Genomic DNA, 27,548 nt, shown 5'->3' on the forward strand with positions numbered 1-27,548 from the left:
TCTCCCTCCCCAGGCCCTCTAGGTATTTACTTGTGTTCTAACACAAACACAATTGTCCCTGCTTAGACTAGGAGGAACCATGCGGATGGTGATCAGCTAGAGGCACTGGGACAGGCTTGAAAGGGCTATGCTTCTCACACCTGGATGTGACACAGATCTCCAGAAGGTCTTGTTAAAAATGCACATTCTGGGGTGCCTGGGTGGCTCAGTCGGTTAAGCCTCGGACTTCGGCTCAGGTCGTGATCTCGGGGTCCGTGAGTTCGAGCCCCGTGACCGGCTCTGTGCTGACAGCTCGGAGCCTGGAGCCTGCTTGGGATTCTGTGTCTCCCTCTCTCTCTCTCTCTCCCCTCCCCCGCTCGTGCTCTGTCTCTCTCTCTCTCAAAAATAAATAAATGTAAAAAAATAAAAATAAAAATAAAAATAAAAAATGCACATTGTCAGGAGGTCTGGGCTGGAGACTTGGAGCCTCCATTTCTTCCAAGTTTCCAGGCAAGGCTCACGCTGCCGTGGACCACATTTTAGGTAGTGATGGGAACATGCACGTTCTGCAGAACAGTGACTTTTAGAACTGACTTATTAAACAGTAGTTTATCTGAGGGTCCAGCTCCCCTTTGATTTAGGGTTCCTTGAAAGCTGGGGCAGAATCTTACACATTTTTTTTTGGTTGTTTTGTTTTGTTCGCTGGCTGCCACTTGGCACAGGTCCCTGCGCACGGTGGGTGTGTATTTATTTAATTAAACAGATCTGGCCTTGCTCCAAAAAAAGGATTTTAAGTGGACTTAACCCCTAGCAGGTCCTAACTAGGTGCGCGATGAATTGGCCAGGGAAGGAAGTCAGTCCCAGGGGTAGTCGCAAGCCCTCTGGGCTGAGGCCCTTCCTTCGCAGGGCCCCACCACTTGCTTGCACCTGGATTCCACTCCAGCTGTCTTCTGAAATTCTCCCTCCTGCCCCATTTTTTAAAGCGGTTTACCCTAGAGAGCCGGTCAGAAACCAGGAGAAAAAACCAACCCAAACCACAGAGCCCTGCAAAGCGGCAAGGCTGCAGAACATCAAAAGCCCAACTCTGGGTGGCGGGGCCGCGTTAACTCTGGGGTTTTCTCCCTCTGCCTGACCCGGAGCGTTTTGCAGGTCGTCGTTGCGCCCCCGCCGCCGGCTCCCCCCGCCCGCCCCGAGAGCCCTGCAGGAGCGGGTCCCGGCGGGCGCGGGCGCCTGTTGGCTCGGTGCCAGCCTGTTAGCTCCGCTCGAGCAATTAATCTTCCCGTGCATCTCCCGCCCCGAGGGGGAGGCGGCGGTGCGAGGGGTGCGGGTCGCCTCGGGGGTCGTGGGGAGCCCGCACAGGAGCGGCCGCGCGACAGAAACCCTCGTTCCGAGAGTCCCTGCGTTGCCAGAACCTGTTCCTCTCTGCAGCAGCCTCCGAGGGTAGAGAAGGGATTGTTTCGGCTCCATAGGGGAGGGGGGGGCGATTATATTGGTCAGTAGTTGAGCCTCCCCGGGGGGAAGGGAGGAGCGCACGGGCGAGCGCGCCCTCGGGGAGGAGTACACGTGCTGGGGAGGGGGGTGAGAGGCGGGCGGGAGGGGAGGAGAAGGGAGGCGAGAGCTGCGGGCGGGAGGCGCCACGGCCTCGCAGACGCAGGCGCTGGCAGCCGGAGAGAAAGTTCCCGGGGAGAGCTCGCCCCCGGGAGGGCTGGCGTGGAGGCCACTCGCGGCGAGGGTCGCGGGTCCCGCGGAAGCAGTCTGCCTTCTCCCTGCGCGCGCTGGGCCGCCGGGCTTGGCTCGCCGGGAAGCAGGGGGGCACTGCTGTTGGGCGGCCGCCGACAAACTTGGAGGGGGAGAATGCTGCGAGTGGGAGCGGCGGCGCGGGGCGCGGGGGCGCACTGAGTGCTCCCCGCGGGAGCCCCCGGACGCTGCTGCCGGGGCCGCGGCCGGGCGAGCGCGCCGAGGCTGAGCGGGCAGGTAGAGGCTCCAGCGGCGCGACTGCGCCAGCCCTACGGACCAGGGCCGCCAGCGCCACCGTGCCGGCATCGCCTCCTCGCCCCGGAGCCATGGTGCGCGGAGCGCGCACGCCGCGCGCGGGACTCTGAGCTCCGGCTGCGCCGCGCGCCCCCACCTCCCTTCTCCCAGCCGCCCCGCCGACCTCGCCCGCGGGCCATGAAGCTTTGGCCCGGAGCCTCTGGCCTCTGAGCTTCGCCCGCTCCAGCCCTAGCGCCGCTCGGCCACAGCTAGCACTCCGGCCGCCGAAGCTCCCCATCCTCTCCCGGGGACGGCACCCAGGCGCTCCAGGATGGCCCTCCGCGGGCCCCTCCGGCCGCGCAAAGTTCGCAGGAGGCGAGAGATGCTGCCGCGGCAAGTTGGCTTCGTGTGCGCGGTGCTGGCCCTGGTGTGCTGTGCGTCCGGCCTCTTTGGCAGCTTGGGTAGGTGCCGGTGCGGGCCCGCCCCGGGAGTTGAGGGGCTTGGGCTGGGAAGCCGACGGGCAGCTCCGAGACGTCTCCCTTTCCTTCCCTGCCACGTTGGTCCCAAGGGTTCATCCGGTCCCGTCCCCTCCCCACCCGGCAGGTAGAGCGCACCCAGGAGGGCTGACATCGACGCTTTGAGCTGTGGTCCCCGTTTCCCTGAGCTGCGCGCGGCCCTTGGGGGCTCGGGACGCGGCTGCAGTTCTGTGTTACTAAGATGAAAGCCTGAACATGGGGCCCCTCCGTTCCCGAGTCCTGTCCCCAGAGTGCGTGGGGGAACGGGCGGCGCAGGGGCGGGGTTCAGGTGTGAATTCTCTTAGCTTCGGGAGGACCGAACTGAGTGGTCCGCTTTCCAATTTTGCGAGCGGAGAGGGTTGTGTTCCGCGTTTCTCAAAAACCCGGATTCTGAGGCTGGGCACTGGGTCTCATCCATGCCCTCCCCGCGGCCAAAGGAGCTCCCTGAGGGTCCTGATGCATCCTCTTCCAAACCCTGAAAACGTCGGGGGGCAATCCCCTCGGGAGGTTTCTGCGGTGTTTCAGCATCGCTTAACTCCTTTTAATCCCCGCGGTAGGGGAGAGCACTTGTGTCTGGAACCAGAAGCCGCACTCCTTCATCCAAGACCGAGTGATTTGGGAGTCTCTTAGGATATGCAAATCTGAGGTGGAGAAAGAAACTTAGAAAAAAAAAAGATCTGTTTGGGGGTGGAGTGGGGGATGTGAGCCCATGTGGAATCTTCAGAGGACATTCACTTGGCTAACACTCCAGTTTTTAGTTGGGCGCTGTGGACCTTTTACTTTTTCATATTAAAAAAAAAAAAAAGAAAAATGCAGGTGACTTAGCAACCCGGAGGGTGGAGATAAAGCAGGAAGTGCCTTTTTGAGCAGTTAGGGACAATCTAGAGAGGTTTATAGTGATAGGTGAAAATCAGGTGGAACTTCATTAAACTCTTAAACTGTTTTTCAAAACCCCAACTTTGTGATTTGAGAACATAAGGTAAAAAAATGGCTCTTTCCAACAGAAACCCAGGAAGGTTATTTGAACATCTTAACCGGGTGCTTTGCATTTGGGCCGAGTCCGTGTATTTTTCCCCTCAGTTACACCCCCAGAAAAAACAAAATGCTTAGAGGCTCTTAGGTGTCAGCATTATAGAAGAGTTGTTATTACCCAACTGAAGCTGTGTGCACATCAGGAGAGGTAAATGAATACTTTGAAGCTCTTAAAGTGAGAATCGTTTTTATTTGCTAGATCAGAAATTACCTTTAGGAGTTTAACAGTGTTTGGTCACTGGCATCCACACCGCTGATGTCCCTTGTTACTCAGTGTGGCTCTTGGACCAGCAGAATTAGCATCACCTGGGAGCTTGTTAGTACAGAAATCCAGGGCCCAGCCCAGACCTACTGACATAGAATCTGCATTTCGACAAGGTCCCCAAGTGATTTCTGTGGACCTTCAAGGGTGAGAAGCTCTGGGCCAGATCCCATCAACCTTTTCCCCCCTTTGTGCTGACCTAATAATCCATTTGTAGTTCGTCAGGGGCAGGGACACCTGAGCATGTTTACTGGATGAGAACTTCATGGTTACCTACCCTGTGAGGGGCTGAGTGCTCTTGGCCAAGGTCAGATCACATGCTGACCCATCTGGGACTAGAAACAATGGACCAGATGTAAGAAACAGATTATGGAGTGTAAGCAGGTGATATTGTGCTTCTAATCGTTGTCTCACTCCCTACGGGTGGCTCGAGTAGTCAAACAGGGCTGTTGCTTATGTAGCCAGATACAGACGTGTAAGGTCATTGGAAGAAAGCACCATTTTGACCTAACGGTGTTTGTGACTTCTTTTCCAATCCAGGGCATAAAACGGCTTCTGCTAGCAAACATGTTCTACCAGATACATGGAGGAATAGAAAACTGATGGCACCAATGAACGGGACTCAAACAGCTAAGAATTGCACGGATCCTGGTAAGAAATCCGTCTCCCCCTTGCCTCAAGGCATTTGGCCTCCAGATGGTGCTTATGTGGACGTTACAGCCAGAGCTGAGACAGGTGCTTTGATGAACCTGGGTGGGAAAGGGTAGCTGTCAGGCATAGAAAAGGTGACGTACAGGCATTAATCAGTTGTGCTGCTAAGCAACTCTAGTACTTTCTTTACCCAGCAACGGGAAAGGTCACATTGGAGAGTTTTAAAATTTCATTTTTTTTTTGTTCTCACCACGCTCCTAAAGGCTGTCTTGATTTTGTTTGCCCGGGGCTGGGCGGGGGAGTCTTTGTTTTCTTTCCCTTTTGCTCACGGTATCCATCTGATGGAACTCTCGGGGCAGCAAATGCAGCTGCCGTGGCAGGTGGCACTTTGGGATGACCCTCCCGTGAGGGTCACAGCATGCCAGGGCATCTGCAAGGGTAGGACGCTGTGGAGGCTGGGGTCTGTGGGTGCAGTGGAAGCTCCCAGGGTATGGTGCCAGCTCGGGAAATGGATTCTGCTGGCGGCAGTTCCGATGTTCCCCTTCAGGCTCCTCCAGGGGCTCAGAGGCTGTAGGGACCCAGAAATGACATTTTATCTGTTCTGCCACAGGCAGGTTTTGCTTAAATAGGGGAAGAAGGATCCCGGGAGTGTACCTGCAAGCAGTGAGGCAAATAGAAGCCGCCCAGGCCTCGGGGCAGTCCCGGGCTTGAGTTCTGGCTCCAACACTTGGGGATCTATTGTGGGAAGGACCCAGTGGGGTGACGTGTTCAAAAGCCCGTTGAGAACTTGAGATTGTAGATGGGGACCAGTTGGCTCTTCCACCGAGTTGCCCGGAAGCCACATTATCTTTTTATGTCTGTTTTCTCATTGGTAAAATGGGCAGAATAGGACTTCCTGTTCTGGGGTTGTTGGAAGAATCTGGTAAGGTCAGATTGGTAAGGCTGTGTGTAAAAGGAAGTGGAAATCCGGGGCAAAGATGCAGGTTTGGATGGCAGTCTTGACTTATTTTCGTAGGCATGCCTTCTCTGCATTCTACACGTCAGGAAACCTCTAGGGAGAAGATAGGAGTCGCTCAAAGTCACAGGACTTCTGGGGGGTGAAGCTGGCATTGGGATCTAGACCTGTGTGATTAAAATGCTTAGTTCCACGGGCATAGGAGGCCAGGGTTCTCCCTCAAAGCCTGTTTTACTACACCATCCACCTCCCTCCCCTCAGGATGCCTTCTGAGAAGGCCATGTGGGGGCAGGGAGGGTAGGTGAGTACAGGCCTGCAGAGAAGCTGCTGGGATTGACTTTGAACTTGGACCATCGATCCCTGAGAAATTCCAGGTAATTCTCCCAGCCACAGTGCTCATCCAGTCATTTAACCTCCCTTGGACATCTTTCATTACCAGAAGGGGTGGAGGCATGGACCGGACAGGTGAACACATGCATGTACAGCCAGAGACTAATGTTGGGGTCCGTGCCCTCCGGGGACCTGAGACGCTGGAATCCGCACCATCCGCAAGGGCCGGGGACACTTTGCTACTCTGGGTAAAGAATCTGGAGCAGTGCATCTTTGGTTTCTGGCTCTCTGGTACCCTCAACTTGGTCAGGCTATGCCCTCCTCTAACTTCTGTCACATTGGGCACATTGGCTGAGACAGAGCCCCATTTCTTGGGATAGTCTCCTGTGCCCCCTTATTGCTTCTGTATCTTCAGTGTACTGTCTCATCAAAAATTACCCGACTAACTGTGGGGCAGGCATCCTATTCGGCAGGAAGACCTGGCCTTGTCCCCCTTCCAGAGAGGGTATCGGAAATAGTATCTTTAGCAATAGTGAACACCCGTGGGTTATGCTTTTGGTTGACTGTTTCTGAAATCAGGCCCTGCGTGTAGAGAGGATTCCATAAAGCTTTAGATGATGGAGTGAAAGGACATTTTGAGTATGAAGCACTTATCCTTCCAGGGTTTTTGCAAAGATGAAGAATGGGACGTTCAGAAGTTTAGTGACTCCCCAAGAGCTCTTGGCGGTCAGGAGCATTCCTGGGTCACCTGGGTCTGGGTCCCACGCCCTCCCCATTCTGTTGCACCTGCTCTAGTTTTCCTGCAGCCCAGGTGGGGGCTGACTCCCGACTTCTTTCTAGCTACCTCATCCCCGGGCCCCCTGCCATTTCACAAGCACGTAGCACACGCCTGCTGTAGTGTGTCCAGCCCTCCGATGGGCACTTGGGGAGGGTGTATAAACAAGCTTAAGAGGCAGCTTTGTCAAGTAGCTTACTGTCCTGTAGAAGACGGGCTCCTGACCTAGGGAACATTCCGTGAGGCAGAAGGATGGCAGAGGCCCTGCGCACAGTCACCAACCCCCCGGGAACCCTTCAGGGGCTCAGGGGACCGGGTCTGAAGTAGTTGGCGTAGTCCTGGGCTTCAGATGAGGCAGGCCTCTAGGGCAAAGACAGAAAACGTGCCCAAAGTGGGTTTAGTGCCAAAGGGAATTTATCGGGTCAGTCCCTGAAAGCGTGAGATCAAGGGTGAAGTGTCATGACTCAGTTTCTCTCTGTCTCTGGACTCGGAAGTCCTCCGGCGTGGGCAGGTGGTTACTGGGCTCCAGCTTTCTGTCCTCCCAGACCTCACAGTGCTGGGAGGGGTACCGGTGGCGCTTCGGAGGTAGTGAAGTTCTGTTGGCTTGGGTCACATGACTCCCTAAGCTAATTGCTGGTGGGGGGGGGCGCGGGGGGGAGGGCTGGGCTTGGGCTGGCATACACTTGAGTCCTGGACTCTGCTTCTGGTCCGAGCAGGCGCTCGACTCTTTGTAACTGTTCCCTTACAGGGTCCCATCCCCAGGCCGCTGCTTTGGTACAGGTGGATCAGAACTTCCTCCCACTTACAGTTTCAGAGCGTGACAGAGGGTGACCACTCTCTTCTCTACACAGTTAAAGGAGTTGCCCCTAAAGAACCACGGAGGGTTCTTGCATCCTCTGAGGTTTCTGTTCTGCATCTGTCTCCCCAGGCTAGGGGACCCCCAGTCCTGGTCTGCCAGATGAGGTCTCTTAGGCATGTGGGGAGATGGGGCTTTAAGAATTTCCTGCTCTGTCAGAACATCTAGAGCTAAAGTGCACCCCTGCCCCTGCCCCCCATGGACAGTCAACTAAAGTTCATGTTTTTGTAAGGAATAGTTTCTTTTCCAGAAAACCTGAACGGTACCCTGCTCTGGTGGTTTCTTAAGTCTCGAGGTGGAAAATGGGCTCTTTGCTCCACCTGGGGCCACTTCCCCAGGCCTTGCTGGTGTTCCCATCTCATTATTCGCATCGCGGCTTGGGTACCTCCCCCATCACATTACCTTATATCTCTGTGACTCGTATCGCCATCTAAAGTAGCTTACTTGTCCTCTGTTCCCCTTGAGGGCTCCCTTGCTCACTGCTCTGTGCTCAGAAGAGTGACTCTTAGCTCTGCCCACATCTTTCAGCCCTGGAAGAGCTTCTGAAATACTCCGGTCCTGTCCCTGGAGTGTCTGATTTCACTGCTCTGGGGCCCGGGAATCTGTACTTTTTAAGAGCTCCCTGGTGAGTCCAAGATGAAGCCAGGGTTGACGCTCACTGGGCTAGAGACCTGCTGTCCAGTGGGATTGGCATCACCTGGCAGCTTGTCGGGAATGCAGAGTCTCAGGTCCACCCAGGCCTCCTGAATCAGAATCTGCATCCCAACGAGATCCCCGGGGGCAATGCGCGTGCACACTACTGGCCCAGAAGCACTGAGCCAGGATGCCGCCTGACCCTTTGTAGGCATTCAGTTAAGTATTTGAATGTTGAATGAAGGCTAAGACTTGGGATAACCTAGAGATTTTCCTGGAAACCAGTGGGTTTCATTTTTGAATGTAGGGAAGCTTAAAAAAAAAATCATCATCATTTTTGACCCCTGAGGTCTGTGGGAAAGTCCTTATCTTCCCCCAGAGATCGGTGCCTCTTAGGACTTAAATTTTTCTTTCACAGTCTATGAAGAGGGAGCACTGCAGAAGAGAGGTGGGTCCCTCCACGCAAAACGCATGGAATAGGAACGAGAGGCCGTGACTTTGAACTGTCTTAGCTCGGGCTGCCGTAACAAAATGCCGCAGACGGGGTGGCTCAGATGTGTATTTCTCACAGCTCTGGAGGCTGGGGAGCCCAGATGTGGTTCTGGGTGAGGGCCCGCTCCCTGGCTTGCAGGTAGCTGCCTCCCTGTGTGCTCACCGGGTGGAGTGAGAATCTGAGCTCTGGTCTCTCTTCCCCTTCTTATGAGGGCACTCCTGTCACCATGGGGACCCCGCCCTCATGGCCTCTTCCAAACCCAGTCACCTCCCAGAAGTCCTACCCCAGACTCCCATCACCTTGGGAGACTAGGGCTTCAATGTAGGAATTTGGGGGTGGAGACAAACCTTCAGGAACTAGAGTTTGCACATGTCTCTGGCAGTGGCACTAGAGTGGGAGGAACCCGGGATTCTGTCACCTGGAGGCTCTGACAAATACGGATGCCTGGGCCTAGCTCTGACCTGTGAGATTAGGACTGGTGGCGAGCATGTCCTGTGGCTGACTTTTGGAGCTTCTGGGAACCATGCTGTTCCCCCTCGATCCTCCAAAATGGGTTGTCATTGACATGTCCCATGGGCCTCCTCTGATTACCCAACCCAAAGTAGGCTCCTTTTTTATTTTATTTTTAATGTTTATTTTTGAGAGAGCATGAGCAAGGGGGGGGGGACAGAGAGAGACAGAGACAGAATCTGAAGCAGGCTCCAAGCTCCAAACTGTAGGCACAGAGCCCGACATGGGGCTCAAACTCACAAATCGCGAGATGGTGACCTGAGCCAAAGTCGGACGCTCAACCAGCTGAACCACCCAGGTGCCCCAATAGCCTTCTGGTCACCGGTTCTCTTGTCCTTGTTCTTTGTAGACACAATTGTGCATTGTTATATTGTTTACTTCCCGACTGAGCGTTGTTTGCTTTTTAAACCGAGCATATGCTTCAGTTTTTCCTTCTGGGACAGTAAGGGGGTGATAATTACATCCACCTCAGAGGATTGTTAGAAATAAACGAGTTGATACCCTTGGAATTCTTACATGCTTAGACGTTAGCTTCCGTTGTCCTTATTTTCTTTTCTTATCTGTGTCCCCCAGACACGATACAGTGCTTGTGAATTGTAGGTCCTGGGAAACTATCTGTTAATTGAATTTTACGAGGACAAGTTAAGTAGGGATCCTGCCAAATGTGTATTTTTTTTCCCCCTCAAAACAAATTTTTTAAAAAATATTTTGAAGATCTGGGATGTTGGCAGTTGGCCCACCTTGCAGGACTAACCTCTAAATTGAAAAACTGTTAGGTTTTTTTGCTCTGGACAATGAGGTGTTACTTTACACGTTGGCTGTAAAGCTGGGGTGGGTCCTCCTCCCCCCTGCTTTAGCTGCCTTTTCCCTCACATTTGAAGTCATCAGTGCTCTGTCCTCTGCAATGTCCTACCTCTTCACTTGTGTGCCCAGTATCCTATGCCTGTATTCAAAAAAAGAGAGGGGAGCTTTGCCCCCTCCTCACGCCCCCACCATTGATCCTGGAGGGATTTGCTTTGTCTCGTTTGGTTTGTTGCTTTGTCTTCTTGACTTAAAAAATATTTTTTTCAATGTTTATTTACTTTTGAGAGAGGGAGACACAGAATCTGAAGCAGGCTCCAGGCTCTGAGCGGTCAGCACAGAGCCCGATGTGGGCCTCGAACTCCTGGATTGCGAGGTCATGACCTGAGCCAAAGTCAGATGCTCAACCGACTGAGCCCCCCAGGCACCCCTGGTTTTCTGCTTTTCAAATAGTCTTCAATTTGAAATGGCTGATGACTATGTGTCTATCTTTGCTCAGGCTGCTATAATAGAATTCCAAAGACCGGGTGGCTTAAACACCAGAAATGTCTTTTCTCACAATTCCAGAGGCTGGAAGTCTAAAGGCCTGATCCGGTTCTGATGAGAACTCTTGCTTGTGGACTGCCCTCATTTTGCTGTGCCCTCACGTGGCCAGGAGAGAGAAGGAGTGAGAGCCAGCTCCCTGCGGTCCCTTCCTGTAAGGCCCCCGATCCCATCAGACCAGAACCCTGCCATCACGACCCGGTCTAACCCAGATCATCTCCCGAAGGCTCGATCTTCAAATATCATTACTTCGGAGCCTAGGGCTTCAACATAGGCATTTTGGGAGGACGCAAAGTTTCGGTGTCCATGGAAGGAAGGCTGGGAAAAGACGTCTGCTGAGGTGACAGGTACATGAAAGAGATCTGGGGACGGAGGCAGTTCCTAGGCTTTCAGGAGAGCAGAGTGGTGGATGTGGGCTCTTGATGGAGGCTCTTCAACGGTTAAGCTGGCTCTGATCTACCCTCACCCGTGATTCTGTGCCAGGGCTGATGCACGGCCACAGTGGGAGGAGAGGGGGGTGGTGAAGGTGGTGGGGCGGGCCCGCACACGGGAGTTGACGTGGAGGCTGGGTTGGGAGGAGATGAGGTCACTGAGCAGGTGAGCGCTGCAGTGGGTCTCTGTAGGCGCCCGTGTGTGGGGAGCAGAGGTGCGGAAAGCATGAGAAAGCAGGGGTGGGGTGGGAGGAGGGGACCTAGAGCCACAGAAAGTACATCAGGATGTGGGTGTGGAGGTGAGGTGCTACTGGGGACGTGGCTCAGCGTCTGGATTCTGACCCAGTGTCTGTTCGAATGCTGCTTCAGCAGGCTTGGGAGATCAGCACATCTGAAGTTTTAAAGTTGTTACGTAAACGCAAACCCTGACTCAGAGAAGCAAGGATTGAACTAGTTACTGGGTGCAGCGAGGTCAGTCCAGTTATGGCCCCGGGCGGGCAGGGACAGAAGTTCCGGCCCGGGTAGGGGGTTTGCTGGGTGGGGCAACCTGCAGAGTCAGGTGGTTTCCTGGGTAAAGGGTCCCCAACCACCTTGGAATGCTGATGGGCTTGTGCAGCCACCAGCCCGATCACAAGTGGAGGCCCAGGAAGACGGCAGCTCATCATCAGAGGGATCGTTCTTTGCTTTTGGGGGGTTGGGAGTAGGGATGTTATTACAGAGAATCAAATGGCTTCGGGACCAAAGACCTGGGTCCCGGTATTGGTGCTCTCTGCAGCCACCAGAAAGGGCTCCTTCCCCAGCAAGCACCAGCTCGCTGTTTCTTGGAGAAGGCCGTTTGACGGGGTGGAGGCAGATGTGTGGGTTTGAGCCCCCCCGCTGGCCGGCTGTGTGACCTTGGGCAACTTACATAATCTCTCTATGCTTCAGGTTTTCTATTTTGTCAACTGAGGATAGCAGCAGTCCCTACCTGTCTCACAGGGCTGCTGTAAGACTGAGACCACACGATCTATGGAGGCATTAAGTGTTTCAGGTGTCCCAAGCACACGGCTCCTGCTGTCACTGTCATCGTCATCATGGTGGCTACCACCTGCTCCTCCTAACCTCCCTTTAGGTGTGTGCTGTTAGTGTCTTCATTTTGCAGATGAGGAAAGGAGACTCAGATGAAATAACTAGTCCAGAGTCACCAAGCTAGCAAGAAGCGAGGCCAAGGGTGTGTGTGTGTGTGTGTGTGTGTGTTTAATCGACTGTTGTGGAGCAGTTGTAGGTTTATAGAAAGATTGAGTGGCAAATAGAATTCCTGTATCAATAGCTTCCCCTACTAACGTCTTGCATTACTGTGGTACATTTGTTGCAAACTAACGTCCAGAGTTTACATCAGGATTCACTCTTTATGTTGTACTTCTGATGAGTTTGGATGAATCTATGATGACGTGTGTCCACAATTATGGGATCAGACGGAATAGTTTCACTGCCCTAAATATTCCCTGTGGAGCCTTTTAATTTGGATGGTCTGAGTTGTGAGCCTATATCCTTATCCATAATTATCAATGGATGGGTGGGAAAAGATGATTTGGAAATGGAGCCTTCCACTGCCCCTTCCAGTCTCTGTCACTGTCTGGGCACCCCACTGTCTGAGAACCCCATTGAGAAATGGGGTTCCTGTTCATTGCAGTAACACACATCTGTGGGGGCTCTGCTTCTGGGTGTGTTTCTAATAGTGGTTTGTTTGCAATCAAAAGTTTGTTCCCCCCCCCCCACTTATATTGAGAAATAGTTGACGTACATAACCATAGAAGTTCAAGGCTTCAGTGTGATGGTTTGATGTGCATATATTGTGAAACGATTACCCCAGTGGGTTCAGCTAACATCCATCTTCTGTGGACAAGTATAAAGAAAAAAAACATTTCTCTCCTTAAGATGAAAATTCCTGGGATTGACTCTCTTACCAACTTTGCCGTATACCATGCAGTCAGCAAGGTTTGCTGTAGTCACTGTGTCATATGTTAGATCCCTAGGATTTAATTCTCTTGTAACTGGAAGTTTGTACCTCGTGACCACCTTCCTCCAGTCTCCCCTCCCCGACCCTCCACCTCTGGCAACCACAAGCCTGATCTCTTTTTCTGTGTTTGGTCGTCTCCTCCCCACCGCCTACAAGTGAGATCGTACAGTATTTGATTATTTGACTTATTTCAGTTAGCGTAATGCCTTTAAGCTCCATCCATGGCATCACAATGGTAGGATTTCCGCCTTTTTTGTGGCTGAATGATATTCTGTTGTGTATATTCCATATACGCATCTTCTTTATTCAGCCATGAACGGGCACTTAGGTTGTTTCCACGCCTTGGCTGTTGTGAATAATGCTGTGAATATAGGGAGGGGGCGGATATCCTTTCGTTAGTATTTTCATTTCCTTTGGGTATATTCTCAGAAGTGGGATTGCTGGGTCATATGGTAGTTCCATTTTTAACTTTTTGAGGAACCTCCATACTGTTTTCCATAGTGGCTGCACCATTTTACATTCCTATCAGCAGGGCACTGGGTTCTCTTTCCTCCACGTCCTCGCCGATACTTGTCACACCTTGTCTTTTGGATACTGGCCATTCTAGCAGGTGTGAGGTGGTATCCCACTGTGGTTTTAATTTGCGTCTCCCCCCATGACTAGTGATGTTGACCATCTTGTCATGTACTTGGCCTTTTGTAGATCTTCTTTCTAGAAATGTCTGTTCAGGTCTTTTGCCCTTTTTAAATTGATTATTTTTTTGCTGTTGAGTTGTCTGAATTCCTTACGTATTTTGGATATTAACCCCTTAGGAGATACATAGTTTGCGAATATTTTTTCCCATTCTGTAGGTTGTCTCTTCACTTTGTTGATACTTTCTTTGGTTTTACAGAAGCTGTTTAGTTTGACGGGGTCCTTCTTGTTTATGTTTGCTTTTATTGCTTGTACTTTAGGTGTTGTATCCAAAAATTCACTGCCAAGATCCGTGTTGAGGAGCTTTATCCCTCTGTTTTCTTCTGGGAATTTCATGGCTTCAGGTCTTACCTTTTAACTTTTTAATCCATCTTGAGTTAGTTTTTGTAAGCGGTGTAAGGTAGGGGTCCAGTTTTATTCATTTACATATGAATATCCAATTATCCCAGCACCATTTGTTGGAGACCCTTTTTTCTCTGTTGAGTATTCTTGGCTCCCTTGTCAAAGACTAGGACAGTTGACTACAACACACAGTTGACTGTATATATGTGTGGTCTATTTCTGGGCTCTCCATCCTATTCCATTTGTTGGCTTGTCTGTTTCTATGCAGTACCATACTGTTTTGGTAACTGGAGCTTTATAAGTTAGCTTGAATCAGGAAGTGTGATGCCTCCTACCTTATTCTTCTTTCTCAGGGTTTCTTTGGCTATTAAAAGTTTTTTCCCCCCTTATCCAAACTATTGGGGCCATCTGCTAGCAATCTCTCCTCCCTACTGGGCCATCTGCTACCCCCCGACTTCCAGATTCTCCACTCTTGGTGCCATGCGGGCCTCCCGCAATCCAGAGAGCGCCCACTCGGCTTCCTCTTGAACTCTGAGGAACGTTCCTCCCCAAGTTAAAAATGGAAAGCATTAAGCAGTGCCATGTGTTGCCTTGGGTGGAAGAGAGCTAGTCATTCAACTCCACAGAAAAGCTTTTAAAATAAATTTATTAAACATTGCCCGTTATTGAAGAGGACATTGGAACATAACGGTTTACTAAAAAAGAACAAAAATGCCGGAACAGTATACAAAAGTTTCTCCTGAAAGGACCGTGGAATGCCCCCCCTTGGGAGAAGAACAGACAGTCACTGTGTGGCTGAGAAGCCAAAGCAAGGCATGATCTCTGCTCAGTGGATCATCCCCATTCGGATGGGAAAGCATGACCACTCTGTTTTTGGACCTACAGCGCCCTTTGCTAATTCAGCACCGTGCAGGGCTCCAGCCCTGGGTCTCCTAGCAATGGCAGGAGAAATCAAATGCAACATGCATTTCTGAGTGCCTGTGCACTCTGCACCGGGCTGGGCTCTGAAGCCTGAATGGCCCGGGGCCCTGCTATCACGGAATGCACCACAGAATAGGGGAGACAGGTGGGGGGGGACAGGGGTGGTGCTCAGATAACACAGAACTGCCTGTGGCAATTGCCTCGGGAGGAAAGAGTGCAGTGGTTCATGGGAAGGGTGCCCTTCCCGGGGATGACCTCTGATCCCAGTCTCGAAGGGTAGGAGGTGGCCGTGGAAGGACATGCTAAGCAGAAGGCACAGTGTACTTGAACATGCTGCCTGGGATATCGCAGCATCACGTCTGTACCTGCAGCAATGCTTGCTAGCAACCGCTGCTTCTTGCTCACCAGCTCTCCGAGGGGAGAGCGAAAACAAACACCTCCTAAGATTACCGTGCAGAATAGTAAGTAATTAGGCTTTGGGGATTTAGCAAGAAGTCTGTGCTTAACCAGGGCTAGGGCTGAATCAGATTACTTTTTTTTTTTTTTTTAAAGCAGAAGGAGGGGGGCCGGGGCTGGGAAATGTACCGGACCCCAGGGTGGAGTTGGCAGACTGGTTCACGGGGGCCCTACTGAGCCAGAGGTAGGACAGTCACCCCAGTTCACAGGTGGTGCTGAGCTCGGGGATTGCTCAGGACAGATTGCGGTTGTACCAATGGAGATGTTTGCCAGTCCTTCCCCACCAGCCTGTGAGCTCCTAGAGGGCAGGACTGTGTCCCTGGCATCCTTGGTTCTGAGGCTAGCTAGAGTGTGGTGTCACTTCAGCTTGCAGCCAATGGTGACGGGACGGACAGACCCCCATCCATCTACCTGTCCAGGAGCTTGCCCCGCAAAAGTGGCTGTTGTCTCCTTAGCTGCCCCTTCTAGCCTGATGCCTTGGGACAGATCAGAACACTCAGCCAGGACGGATTAAGGGTTCAGAAGGTGGACTCTGAAGCCAAACTGCCTGGTTTCCAGTCCTGTGTTTGTCCTTCCCAGTTAGGCGACCTTGACCTTGAGCTAGTTACTTTGTCTGCGTTCTAACCTCAGGGAGGGGGAAAGGTTTGTTTTGTTCACGGAGGTAGCCCAAGCTCTAGAGCAATGCCTGGTGTGCGTGCGTGTGTGTGTGCGCGCGCACGTGCCGTTGTAGGAGGCCACTCGGTACTTTCCTCGTGGGGCTATGAGCACTGAATGTGGTGTTAGTCTATGCAAAGTGCTCACAAGAGTGCCTGGCACAGAGCAAGTGCTGTACAAATTCTTGCTGCTGAAATTATCTCTGAAAAATAACTTGTGTTAAACTATAATTTTACAGGATAAACGTTTAGGACTGGCCTCTGATGCGGGATTGAGGGTGAATTTTGTCAATGCAGCACTTGCTTTATTTCACGTTCAAGTTAAAAATGAACATCTGGACTGGGGCCCCTGGGTGGCTCAGTCGGTTAAGTGTCCGACTCTTGATTTCGGCTCAGGTCACGATCTCCTGGTTTGTGAGTTCATGCCCTAGTCAGGCTCTGTGCTGATGGTGGGGAGCCTGCTTGGGATTCTCTCTGTCCCTCTCTCTCTGCCCCTCCCCCGCTCACTCGTTCTCTCTCTTTCTCAAAATAAACTTGAAAAAAAATGAACATCTGGACTTCTGTTTGCTTGTTGTTAAGTTTTTGAGGATGAGAAGCCGTTGACTTTTGCATGGCTGATGCTGAAAGACTGCCCAGCCCACACAGGCTGCATTGGGTCTCCCGATGTGGGTTTTAAATCTGGTCCTTCCTGTTGGTGATGTGGGATGTGATGAATGAGGGATTTGGAGACCAGTTTGTGCTCTGGCCCTGACACAACCTGTACAGTTTTGTATAAGACACTTTGCTATGGGAGCCTTAGTTTCCTGCCTGTGCAATGGGCAGAAGGGTGATTCTGTTACTTTTATGAGCTTTGAAGATTAAGTGCAAAGTGCTGTGAGAATGTCATTACCACTGTTTGCACAACTGTGGTAGATGCTTGCCCCTTTGAAGACTTCCTTCCTTGTGGACCAGAGAAAATCAGTTATCCGGGGCTTTTCAAAATTGATCCATAAAACCGCAAAGAGGATTTGGCCGAAGCGTTGTGTTTGGCTCGGGTGAGGCAGAGGGCCTGTTGGTGGACGCTTTAGGCAGAATGGAAAGATATGGAGGTCATTTCAGTTGTCCCCACACATACCAGACCTTAGGACCCTGCCATCGGTTTCCCTCATTTCATGCTATAAATGTCTGCCTTCATTCCATTACGCATGCCAACTTCAGGGACCAACATTTTAGCTGGGCTGATCTCAAGCCAGCTGGTTCAGCTCTTGCCCTTAGACATGTTAAAATAATCACATGTATGAAAAAAAATTACCCTACTTAAGAGGCCTCCTGAGGACAGTTTCTCTGAGCTCAGGTCGGAAGCCGTCCTTGGGTTTAATGTTTGGTTGCTGGGTGAATGCTGACTGGCCAACCCTGTCTGCTGGGCCGGTGGGGAAATGGAAACTGACCTGGATGTGGACCCTGCCCCCGGGGAGCTTCGATTCCGGTTGAGAGGAGCAGAGTCGACAAAGTTAACCCCTAATACGAGGGGGAGTGTGAACGGCCGCAGTCCCTGTGGTGGGACAGTTAAGTCCTGGATATCAGAACCAAGAGGTGCACTACATCAAAGGGGTCCCTGAAGATGGGCAGGTTGACTTTTGAAGGGTAATAGTGGGGTTGACTCATGAGTAGCACTGTTCTCCGTGCCTGACGTGCACCTCCTTGCTGGCCCCTGTGACGGTCTTGGGAAGGTAGGTGGTAGTATCCTCATTGGTGTGATACCCATGTTTTTAAACAAGTTTTTTAATGTTTATTAATTTTTGACAGAGAGAGACAGAGCATGAGTGAGGGAGGGGCCGAGAGAGAGGGAGACACAGAGTCCGAAGCAGGCTCCAGGCTCTGAGCTGTCGGCACAGGGCCCGACGCGGGGCTCGAACTCACGGACTGCGGGATTGTGACCTGGCTGAAGTCGGACGCTCAGCCGACTGAGCCACCCAGGTGCCCCGACCCATTTTTTACAAGAGGTGTGAGCAGCAGGGATTCGAACATGGGCGGCCTGGTCCCAGAGCTCTTTGGGGGAAGATGAAGGGTCCCCTGGCTGAGGGACAGGTGGGTGCGCGGTAAACCGGGGCACAAGGTGTGTGGGCAGGTAGGCTAGGCAGGTCACCTGTGGTGAGTGTGTGCGGGACCGAGAGCCGTAAACACCCGAAGGCCTTTGGGCTCCCATGAGTGGTGGGGGCCAGTGGTTCCAAGCAGCTCTGTGTTTTAGGAAGATGACTCCGCAGGCCACGTGGGACGATAGCTTCAGCTGAGGCACATGTGAAAGTACTTGGCATTATGCCCGATGAGCTTTTGGGGACCCCCAAAAAAAAGCAGCCCGAGAGAACAACTGGACCTGTCGCTCCATTATTTAGGCGAGACGTAGGCAAAAGCGATAGTCTCACGGGAGAAGCTGAGCAATAGCTGAGGAGGCGGAGGCTACAGATCTTAGCAGGTGCTGGATTTGCAAGCTGAGAGGCGGGGGCTGGCTCTGCTCCCAGGTGCAGGTGGATGGTCCCTGGCGCCACCGTTATCCAAGAGGGGGCCCGGGAAGCACTCCTTCCTTTTGTAGATTTGGACCCCTGTATGGGGACCCTCGTCCAAGAAGAGTCTTGGACCGGGCACAGCGGCTGGTGTCTGTCCTGAATTTCATATTCCTAAGTGCGCCTCTGACATCGGACATCCGTGGGTGGGGTGCTGGTTGGATGTTGGGATGGGGGAGGGGGAGAGATCCTGTCCTCCTCCGTGAGTCCCCAGGTTAGAAGGAGAAGGTGGACTTGTACTCGCCTTGTGTGACCTGGAATGACGCTCTGTAATGCCCAGCGTGGCTGGAAGGCATCACGAAGCGCGCAGCATTTGAGCTGTGCTTTGACACAAGTGGGTATTTGCTAGACAGAAGGGAGTGTGCGGCATTTTCCTGGCGGTGGATGTGGTGATCGCAGACGGAGGGTGGTACAGAGCCTGGCCGGATCAGGGATAAGGGTGGTGGTTTTCAGTTGGTCTCAGGTTTGGGTCCTCGAGGGGACGTGGCGGGCCCTGTGGCTGCATTGTGCGAAGCCCAAGGTGCTACCGTGCTCGGGCGGCTGGACTCCCTCTGGCTCATGAAGGGTTTTAAGAGTCAGAAAGATTGACTCTCGCCTCCCGAGTGACTGCTCACCCCTCTTTTCACCCACGTGCAAGGACCCTGGGCACCTGCCGGGCGGGGAGCTGAAGGGACACAAAGGTGTGGATCTTGGCCCCAGGGAGCACGGCTCAGCGGAGCATGGAGCCCTGCCCTCATGTTCCTTCTGCACTCCACCTCAAGTGTTGGGACACCCGGCTTATTACGCTCTTTACATCAGCATGGCTGAATCCCAGCAGGACTTTGCAGGTGCTTTTGTGAGAAGCCACACATTGGCATTTAAACAAAACCACGGAAAAAAGTTTATAAAACGTAGAGCACCGCGCGTACACAAGAAAGGGAAGGCTCTAGGGTTCTTTCTCTGCAGGACAATCACTACTTACAGCCTCTTCCTGGTTTCCTTTTCAGTCCCTCTCCACCCCCTCTGATGAGCAGGAAAGGGGGGAACCGAGCCCTCTTCCTGAAAGGACATTCAGGTGGGCACCTGGCCCGGTGACAACAGCCTAGCCTCCCTTGGCGTCCTGGTGACTTTCGTGCCTCACCTTATTTGGAGACGAGCACCGGGGCCTGGGGACCACGGACATGCCTGTGCTGTGCTCTCCGTGAGTGCAGGGAGCCTCCCCGTAGGTTGCGGATGAGGGTGTGGACTCGGCACTGGGTCCTGCAGGGCAGGAGGGGTGGAAGAGAGGCAGGAATAGTCTCTGCGCTGGAGGGCGGTCCCAGCCGGGAAACCGGGTACCAGAAAGAGGTGGAAACGTCCCAGAGGCCCACAGGAGTGTTGATAAAGGCGATTAATGGAGTAGATAGAATGACTTTTAAGCGAAGATTAGGGAAGCTAAGTGGCTCTGGCCAATTAGCTAAGCCTCCCTGAAAAGAACACTGTGGGAAGGGGCACATGGTTTTGCAAGATTCACCTGGTGCCTAGAGGTTGTACCTGGGGAATCGGCAGACCAGGGAGGGGAAGAACCAGGCAGCTGGCCTCCCCGAAGTGCCTCTCAAAGGAAACCTTGGCTTCTCCAACAGCCTCCCCAGGAAAATGGAGGGAAATCCCATCACCTGGGGTATCTGGGTTTGGCAGCGTGCTGGAGAGAGAGAGGGAGAGGGAGAGGGAGAGGGAGAGGCGCGCGCGCGCACACACACACACACACACACACACCCCATGTTGGCTACAGGGTGGACTGGCCCCGGCCCTTGTGTCCCGTCTCTTCTCTCTCCCTTTTCTGGGTAATTCTTCTGTAGCCCCGGGGGAGGGCAAGCCCTTGAAAGAATTGCTTTGAAATCATTTAAACTATGCTTGTTTTTCCTGAGCTGGCAAAAATCCCAATGTAGTGTGGTGTAACTAAATGACTTGTGGGCTTTGGGTGACCCGAATGCATTAGCAGGAAGAAGGAAAAGAGGAGAGGGGGTGCAGACCACGTGCACGGGGAAGATGTTGCTGCTGTTTCTGTAGCCTCCCCACCCCCAGCTCCAAGCTCAAAATGAATGCTTAGAATCAATCATGTCTGAAGGGACCTGAGAGGAAGGCAACAGGTTTTGAGCTCTCTTCTGCCTCTTTAATGTGCCCATGATCACCTGGGGGCCTTGTTAAAGGGGCAGATGCAGGGGGAGGTCTGAGGTGTGGCCTGAGGCTGTGCATTTCTGACAAACTCCTAGGTGATCTCTGTGCTTCTCTGGAGACCACACTTAGAGCAGTGAGAACAGTATGGAGTCTGCTGGACCTGGGCTTGGGTGGCCTTGGGCAGGTTTCTTGGTCTCTCTGAGCCTTCACTTTCCCCATCGGTGAAATGGGGGTCAAAGTGCTTACCTGGGGCGGTGGGGGGGGGGGTCTTGGCAGAAATAAGAGACCATACCTGTGGGCTGTTTTGCTTGGTGCTATGACTGCTACTGAACCTGAGCTCCGGGATGTGAAGCTTGACCCAGCATTCCATGAGCAGCACCGGTCCACAGGTGGTCTGCCCCCTCCCTCCATCTCCTGCTCAAGAAAACTTCCATGATCAAATAAGTCTGGGAAAGACTGTAAAGTCTGCCTCTGGTGAGGACAGAGGGGGCTGCAGCAGTGTGTTCAAGGTTCTGGAATATTCTGCAGTAAAGAAACCTTTATACTTAGGGGCACCTGGGTGGCTCAGGTGGTTAAGCATCCAACTTCAGCTCAGGTCACGATCTCGTGGTTCACGAGTTCAAGCCCTGCATCGGGCTCTGTGCGGACAGTTCAGAGTCTGGAGCCTGCTTTGGATTCTGTGTCTCCCTGTCTCTCTGTCCCTCCCCTGCTCTCACACACTCTCTCAAAAATAAACCTTAAAAAAAAAAAAAAAAAGAAACCTTTACACTTACAAGCATTCTGTTTTGGTAAAATGCACAAAACCGTAAAATTTACGATTTTAACCATTTAGAAGTAAAATGCCGCTGTAGTTGAACGGCATTAAGTAATTCACAGTGTTGGGCAACCGCATCTCTAGAACGTTTTTATCTTCTCAAACTGAAACTCCATACCCATTAAACAATGACTCCCCATTTTCTCCATGCCTGAGCTCTTGGAAACCACCCTCTACTTTCTGTCTCTGATTTTGACTACCCCAGGTACCTCATGATAAACAGAATCCTATGACATCTGTTCTTTGTGACTGGCTTATTTCACTTAGCATTATGTCCTCGGGGTTCACCCAAAATTTTATTCCTTTCATCTAATGCATATACCATATTTTGTTTATTCATCCATCGGTGGACACTTGATTGTTTCCACCTTTTAACTGTGGTAAATGATGTTGCTATGAACATGGGTGTGCAAGTATCTGAGCTTTAAACTTGTTAAACCCAGTATTTTCCAAATATTTGGGGTGTGTGGGTATGGATGGAGAAATGCCTAACAATCCAACCCACTATTCCCAACCTTGCATGTTACAGTATATGAGGAAATTTCAGGTCTGTTGCTGAGGTTTTCAATCCTAGCTGTGCTTTAGACTCACCTAGGGAGCTTGAAAAAAAATTTTTTTTTTTTACCCATGCCTGCCCACCCCTCCCTCCCCTGCCCCCAGACCAATTAAATCAGAATCTATAAGGCTGGGACTCGGGTGGACGTGTTCTCCAAGCTCCAAGGTGGTGGTAAGGAGCAGCCAGGGTAGGGAGCTGTGCAGGGAGGGGTTCACTCCCAGCTGCAATGTGGTGCCAGGACAAGAAATGAGGCCTGGAGAGTCCCAGGACCTCGTGTGCTGCAGTCCCCCATGAGTCTTCCTCACCCAGATCAGGCTCCAACACTGGAGTTTCTGCCACGGGCGTGCAGGGTGCAGGGTGGTGAGGACGGTGTGCCCAGGAGCAAGGGAATGATCTGGTAATTAGCAGCCCCTCGGCCTCAGTCTCCCATAAATCCATCCCATTATCGACAGGTATCTGTTACCCACCTCTCTAGGGAGGCCGCCAAAGGTCCTGTCCTCAAGGAGCCAACCTGGTCAGGAGGCAGGCCCACACTTACCTGAAATCACCAGCGATGCCTTTGGGTGCCCAAATGTGGACTTGCCTTACCGTAATTATGCAGAGCTAAATGCAGATCCAATGGGGCATTTCTGATTTTGATATTTTACTGAAGTCTCATTCGTTGATGAGACCTCATGCATTAATAAATTTCCTGCATTAAGAGCACCACATTCAAATATTTCTCATCCAGGAAGATCGCTGTTGATTCTCCTTGTCACCTGGAGATTGAGAGCTAGAGTTTCTGGCCTTTGTGCTATCGGCCAGATGGCCTGGGCTTGGAAACACTGCCCCTCCCTGAGATGGGGATTTGTCTCTGCGGGACTTGACCTCAGGAGCTACTGTTTAGTAGCCTGCTGTCCCTATTTAATTTCCAGGGTCTGGCAACCTTGGTTGCCCAGTCTCACTTTGGTCTGATGTGTAGCCATGTGGGGGAAACACTTAACGGCATTTACATTATTCTGTAAGCATATTATGGGCCTGGGAAAAAACCAGCCAAAAGTCCATTTTTACTCCAGGTTCTATCTTTGGACTTGCTCCACTCTTTCCAGGAATGTATGATGCTGGGGTTTGCTTGATGGGGTCTGTTGTGGCTCATCTGTTCATTCACCTCTTTCTTTTTATAATCGCATTTTAGGAGTATTTGGATGCCATCCCGTGTCTTAAATTGTAGTACCCAGTCGTCTTATTTTCCGGGGGTAGTTGGCAGACAAGCTAGAAAGCAGTTTGCAGACTTAATCAGAAATTCACCGTCACTCTCCATTTCACTGAGTGATAGCTATCTGGAGTTGGCTAATCCTTGAGGCCAGATTTTTTTCCCCCAGATACTCTCCCTGCCTCTCAGACGGATGGGGTTCTCCTCTCAAACCTTCGCTGCCTCTGAGCTAAAAGTCTGCTCGGGCTATCTGCTCACACACTCCTTTGTTCATTTAGCCAGGAAACTCAAGAGCCTCTGATGTGGGAGGCACTTTGGCAAGTGTAGACGAATTGAGCAGGGCTCTCTCTAATACAGTGCGGGAGGGAGGAGGAAACATGAATCCAGATATCAGCGGGTTGTCATGAGGAAAGGAACTCTCTTTCTGCCAAAAAACAAAACAAAAGAAAACAAAAAACAACCCAAAACAAAACAAAAAATCTTCCAAAGCCAAATCTAGCCCTCCGTAAACTCGTTCAGTGACTGCGTTCTCGCTGCTTAAAGACATACTCCGTGCAGAATACCCCAGGGAGGAAGACTGATGCCATTTCCAAGGATCCTAAATTATTGTCCAGCAGGAAGGTAAACTGTGAAGTAGAAATAACTGACATGCTCTCTGGGGCTTGAGGGACGCACATCGACACACCGGCAGGGGTCAGGACTCAGAGAAGCACCGGGTGTTTCCTTATGCGTCTTCATGGAGGAATTGGCCATAAGGGTGTTGACAACCTTTGACCCTTATGGATGGAGGGAATCATGTGGACTGAGGTCTGGAGGCAGGGCTTTCTGTAGTGGCTCGTGTGACTGTTTGCATTTACCTAACTTTAGATCTTCCTGAATAGGTGTGGATGCGACTTGCATTATAGGCTGTTCAATCCTATACTTGCTTTGGCCAAGGACACGGCTTAGACCATACCTGAGGGGAGCCATAAGAGCCATGTGTGTTTCTTCCAGCTCTCACTCTTTTGTCCCCTTTCCCATGAGGATGGAGTGTCCTGGGTGGGACTCCTCCTTCTGCTTGGATTCTAGAATGGGAAGACACGCAAAGCCAACCTGTGGTTGCCAGTATGTGATGCGAATAAGAATAAGAGTGTGTTGTATGATGTTTGTATGAGGTTTCAGGGGGTTGTTTGTTACTGTACCATAACCGGCAGTTTTAGCTGGCGAAGGCTGTCGGATACGGTCTCAGCAGTAGAATAGTGTGGTTTGCTCACGAGTAGTGTTAAGCGAGGGGCGGGAGATCTGGGGAAGAGGGATCATCTTGGAATCAGATGACAGCAAGCTTCTGTTGTCCAGCTAAGAAGTTTGGGTTTCTTACAAGGTAGTGGGAGTTGGGGGAAGGCTTCTGAGCCAAAGACTGAGCCGATGAGGCACGTGCTTTGGGGAGATGACTCCAGCCTCGGGGCAGAAGATGGAACTGGTCCTGAGGTGATACTTGACCCTGTGCAGGGGTCACAAGGAGTGGGTCCTGGTCACATGGGGGTACAAATGGAAGCTGCCTGGAGGTGAAGGAGGGAGGGAGGGAGGGAGGGAGGCAGGCAGGCACAGGGGCTGGGTTCTTGCCGGGGAGGGAGCTTAGTCTTTTAGTCCCTCCACAAGCGAGGAGAGCCTGGCTGACCTCACATGTCCCATCTGGCCAGCTTGCCAAGTGCCCTGCGCTGCCTGTGTCACAGCGAGGTATCTGGGTGGGTTTCGGGCTGTCTCCTGGCTTTGAAATGTCCTAAAATCCTGCTGCTGCCCAAACTGTTGTCCGGGCAGCATGGAAAGATTTGATGGAGCCTGGCTGAGGGAACGGACAGAATGCCCAGTCAGGGTGCTCTGTACCCCGGGGGCAAACTTCAGGGCAACCCCATGAGGGACTCAGGGATTTGGCCGCTCCACTCACGGATTCATTAATAATTCATTCAGGAAATGATTAAGAGTGCAGACTCCAGGGGAGCTTGGGTGGCTCAGTCGGTTAAGCATCCGACTTCGGCTCAGGTCATAATCTCACGGTTCGTGAGTTCGGGCCCCGTGTGGGGCTCTGTGCTGACAGCTCAGAGCCTGGAGCCTGCTTCGGATTCTTTGTCTCCCTCTCTCTTTGTCCCTTCCCTGCTTGCACTCCATCTCTCTCTCAAAAATAAATAAAGATTAAAAAAAAAAGTACAGACTCTGGAGCTGGATTGCCTGAGGGTTTGAATCCTGGCTCTGCCACTTAACTGCCCGTGACCTTGGGCAAGTTCCTCATTAACTCTTCTGTGCCTCAGTTTCCCCATCTATAGAACGGTGGGTGATGACACCCCTGAGGTGAGTAGTCTTGGTGAGCAGTGCTTTACCATAATTAGAGCACTGGGAACAGGCTTTGACCCATGACAAGGGCTGCTACAGCAGTGGGTATTGAGCACCTGGGCCGTGCCTGGCACTCGGGGATGTGGTGGTGAACAAAGAGTCCCTGCTTTCTTGGAGGAGGCAGAAGATAAATTTGTGGGTAGGTAGATGTATAATGTGAGCTGACGAATATCCTGAGAAAAAGAAATGAGGATAAGGAGGTAGTGACCAAGATGGGTTTGGGGACCTAAAAGAGAGCCCAGGGAAGGCCTGTTAGGGGGCGAGGTCTGCATGTGGTGAGGGGGAGGGCCTGGCTGTCTCTTCTGCCGGAGGAGAAGTACTGGGAGCTGGGTTTCGGGCCAAGGGAACAGGAAGTGCAAAGGGCCTGAGGAGGGTGTTTCTGGGGCAGGGAGGCTAGTGTGGCCAGAACAGAGGGCACTCCCGGACTATTTCCCCTTTAAGAAAATTTTTTTTCACGTTTATTTATTTTGAGAGGTGGGGGGAGGGGCAGAGAGACTCCTAAACAGGTTCCACACTGTCGGTGCAAAGCCTGACGTGTGGGTCTCGATCTCACTAACCGAACCGTGAGATCGTGACCTGGGCTGAAATCCAGAGTCAGAGCACTTAACTGATTGAGCCACCCAGGTACCCTGAAGCTTTCTGTTTCTATTTACTGTTCAGATTTTATAGCAAATGGGATTTAAAAAAAAAAAAAAGCCACACAGGAATGTGAAGGTCTGTTGTCCTCAAACCTAACACTATTCTTGGAGCTTCACTTTTCCATCTATAGAATGGGGCTTATCCTCCCTACCTCTGGATGACTGGGAGGGGAGACGGGACACATGAGGCCACGTGTCCTCGGTCTCTGCACACAGGAGGTGCTCAGTAAACATTAATTATGGGAAAGCGTGATCTGCGGGCAAGGAGGGAAGTCTCTCTGGAACATAACATGTTGGGCTGAAATCTGAGGTCATGAGGGAGCGATGGGCATCATTTAACCGTCTATTAAAAGGGTCTTATATTCACGCTGTTATTCACATTGCGGTAATAGCTGTTTGCAGGGGTAATTTTACTTATGAAAGGGGAAAATGATTGTCACATGGTGAATTGGCATTGAACTAGGGCTGTGGTTTTTGACTTCAGTTGCTTATTAGAGTCACCTGTGGAGATTATACCCCCCACCCCCCACCCCCACCCAGGTACCCCCCCCACCCCCCAATGCTGAGGCCATACCCCAGACAAATTAAGTCCGAACCTCTAGGCCGTAGGCCAGTCTGCAGTGGTTTTCAAGGCTCTCCCAGTGATTTGAATCTGCAATCACCGTTAAAAACTAAGCTGGGGGGCACCTGGGTGGCTCGGTCAGTTGGGTGTCCGACTTCAGCTCAGGTCATGATCCCGCAGCTCGTGAGTTCAAGCCCCGCATTGAGCTCTGTGCTGACAGCTCAGAGTCTGGAGCCTTCTTTGGATTCTGTCTCTCTCTCTCTCTCTCTTTCTCCCCCCTCCTCTGCTCATGCTCTGTCTCTCTCTGTCTCAAAAATAAATAAACATTAAAAAACATTTTTTTTTTAACTAAGCTGGGTTGGGTGTGGATGTCACCTCCCTTGCTCTGGAAGATTCTGCAGGGAGACTTGGGCACCCCTGTGGTTTGGGACTAGGGTGGGAGAGGTGGGGGTGGGGTTGGAAAAAGAATGACCTCAAGGTCGGGGTCCCACCCAGCTTCTTCCTGTGTGGTCTTCACTGCCAGTATGGTTCCTTTATGTGGCTGGACATAACGTTATGTTTAACCTTCTAAATGCTTTACACTTGACTCTGTATTCTTACTAAAAAATACACAGGCTCTTCTATGGGTTCTGATATCAATCTCCTATTTCTTCCTCCTTGGGAGCCAATATAGCGATGAGGTACATTCCTGATCCCAGTTAGTGTCCCCCACTGGGCTCATTTTACCTGGTTTGTGCTGGGATGCTTCGGATCTTTTAAGGAGCGAAGGGCACCAGGATCCTGGTGTGTTGCCTTGTGGTGTAAGACCTCACTCATGGCAAAAGGCGGACTTGGGAACACCAAAGCCTCAAGGTAAGCTAGCTGCCAGGAAGGGATGGTTTGTCTCATTGGTTACTGAGATTCTCATTGTTCCCTTATTGCTTTGGCTGCCAGGAAACTTAA

The 27,548-nt window shown here is 51.8% G+C and overlaps 1 protein-coding gene across 2 annotated transcripts in view; it reads left to right on the forward strand.

Annotated features, from left to right (window-relative positions):
* Positions 1-2,176: 2,176 nt before the first annotated feature.
* The window catches only part of SLC24A4 (solute carrier family 24 member 4), a 170,153-nt gene continuing 144,781 nt past the window's right edge, over positions 2,177-27,548 (forward strand). For both annotated transcript variants that reach the window (XM_030319822.1, XM_030319823.1), the window contains exons 1-2: positions 2,177-2,411; positions 4,300-4,410. In XM_030319822.1, coding sequence (XP_030175682.1) covers positions 2,282-2,411; positions 4,300-4,410 — 241 coding nt within the window. In that variant the 5' untranslated portion in view covers positions 2,177-2,281. The remainder of the gene's footprint in view (positions 2,412-4,299; positions 4,411-27,548) is intronic.

This window comes from Lynx canadensis, chromosome B3 (assembly GCF_007474595.2).
Source record: "Lynx canadensis isolate LIC74 chromosome B3, mLynCan4.pri.v2, whole genome shotgun sequence".
In the NCBI taxonomy this organism is placed as follows: Eukaryota; Metazoa; Chordata; class Mammalia; order Carnivora; family Felidae; genus Lynx; species Lynx canadensis.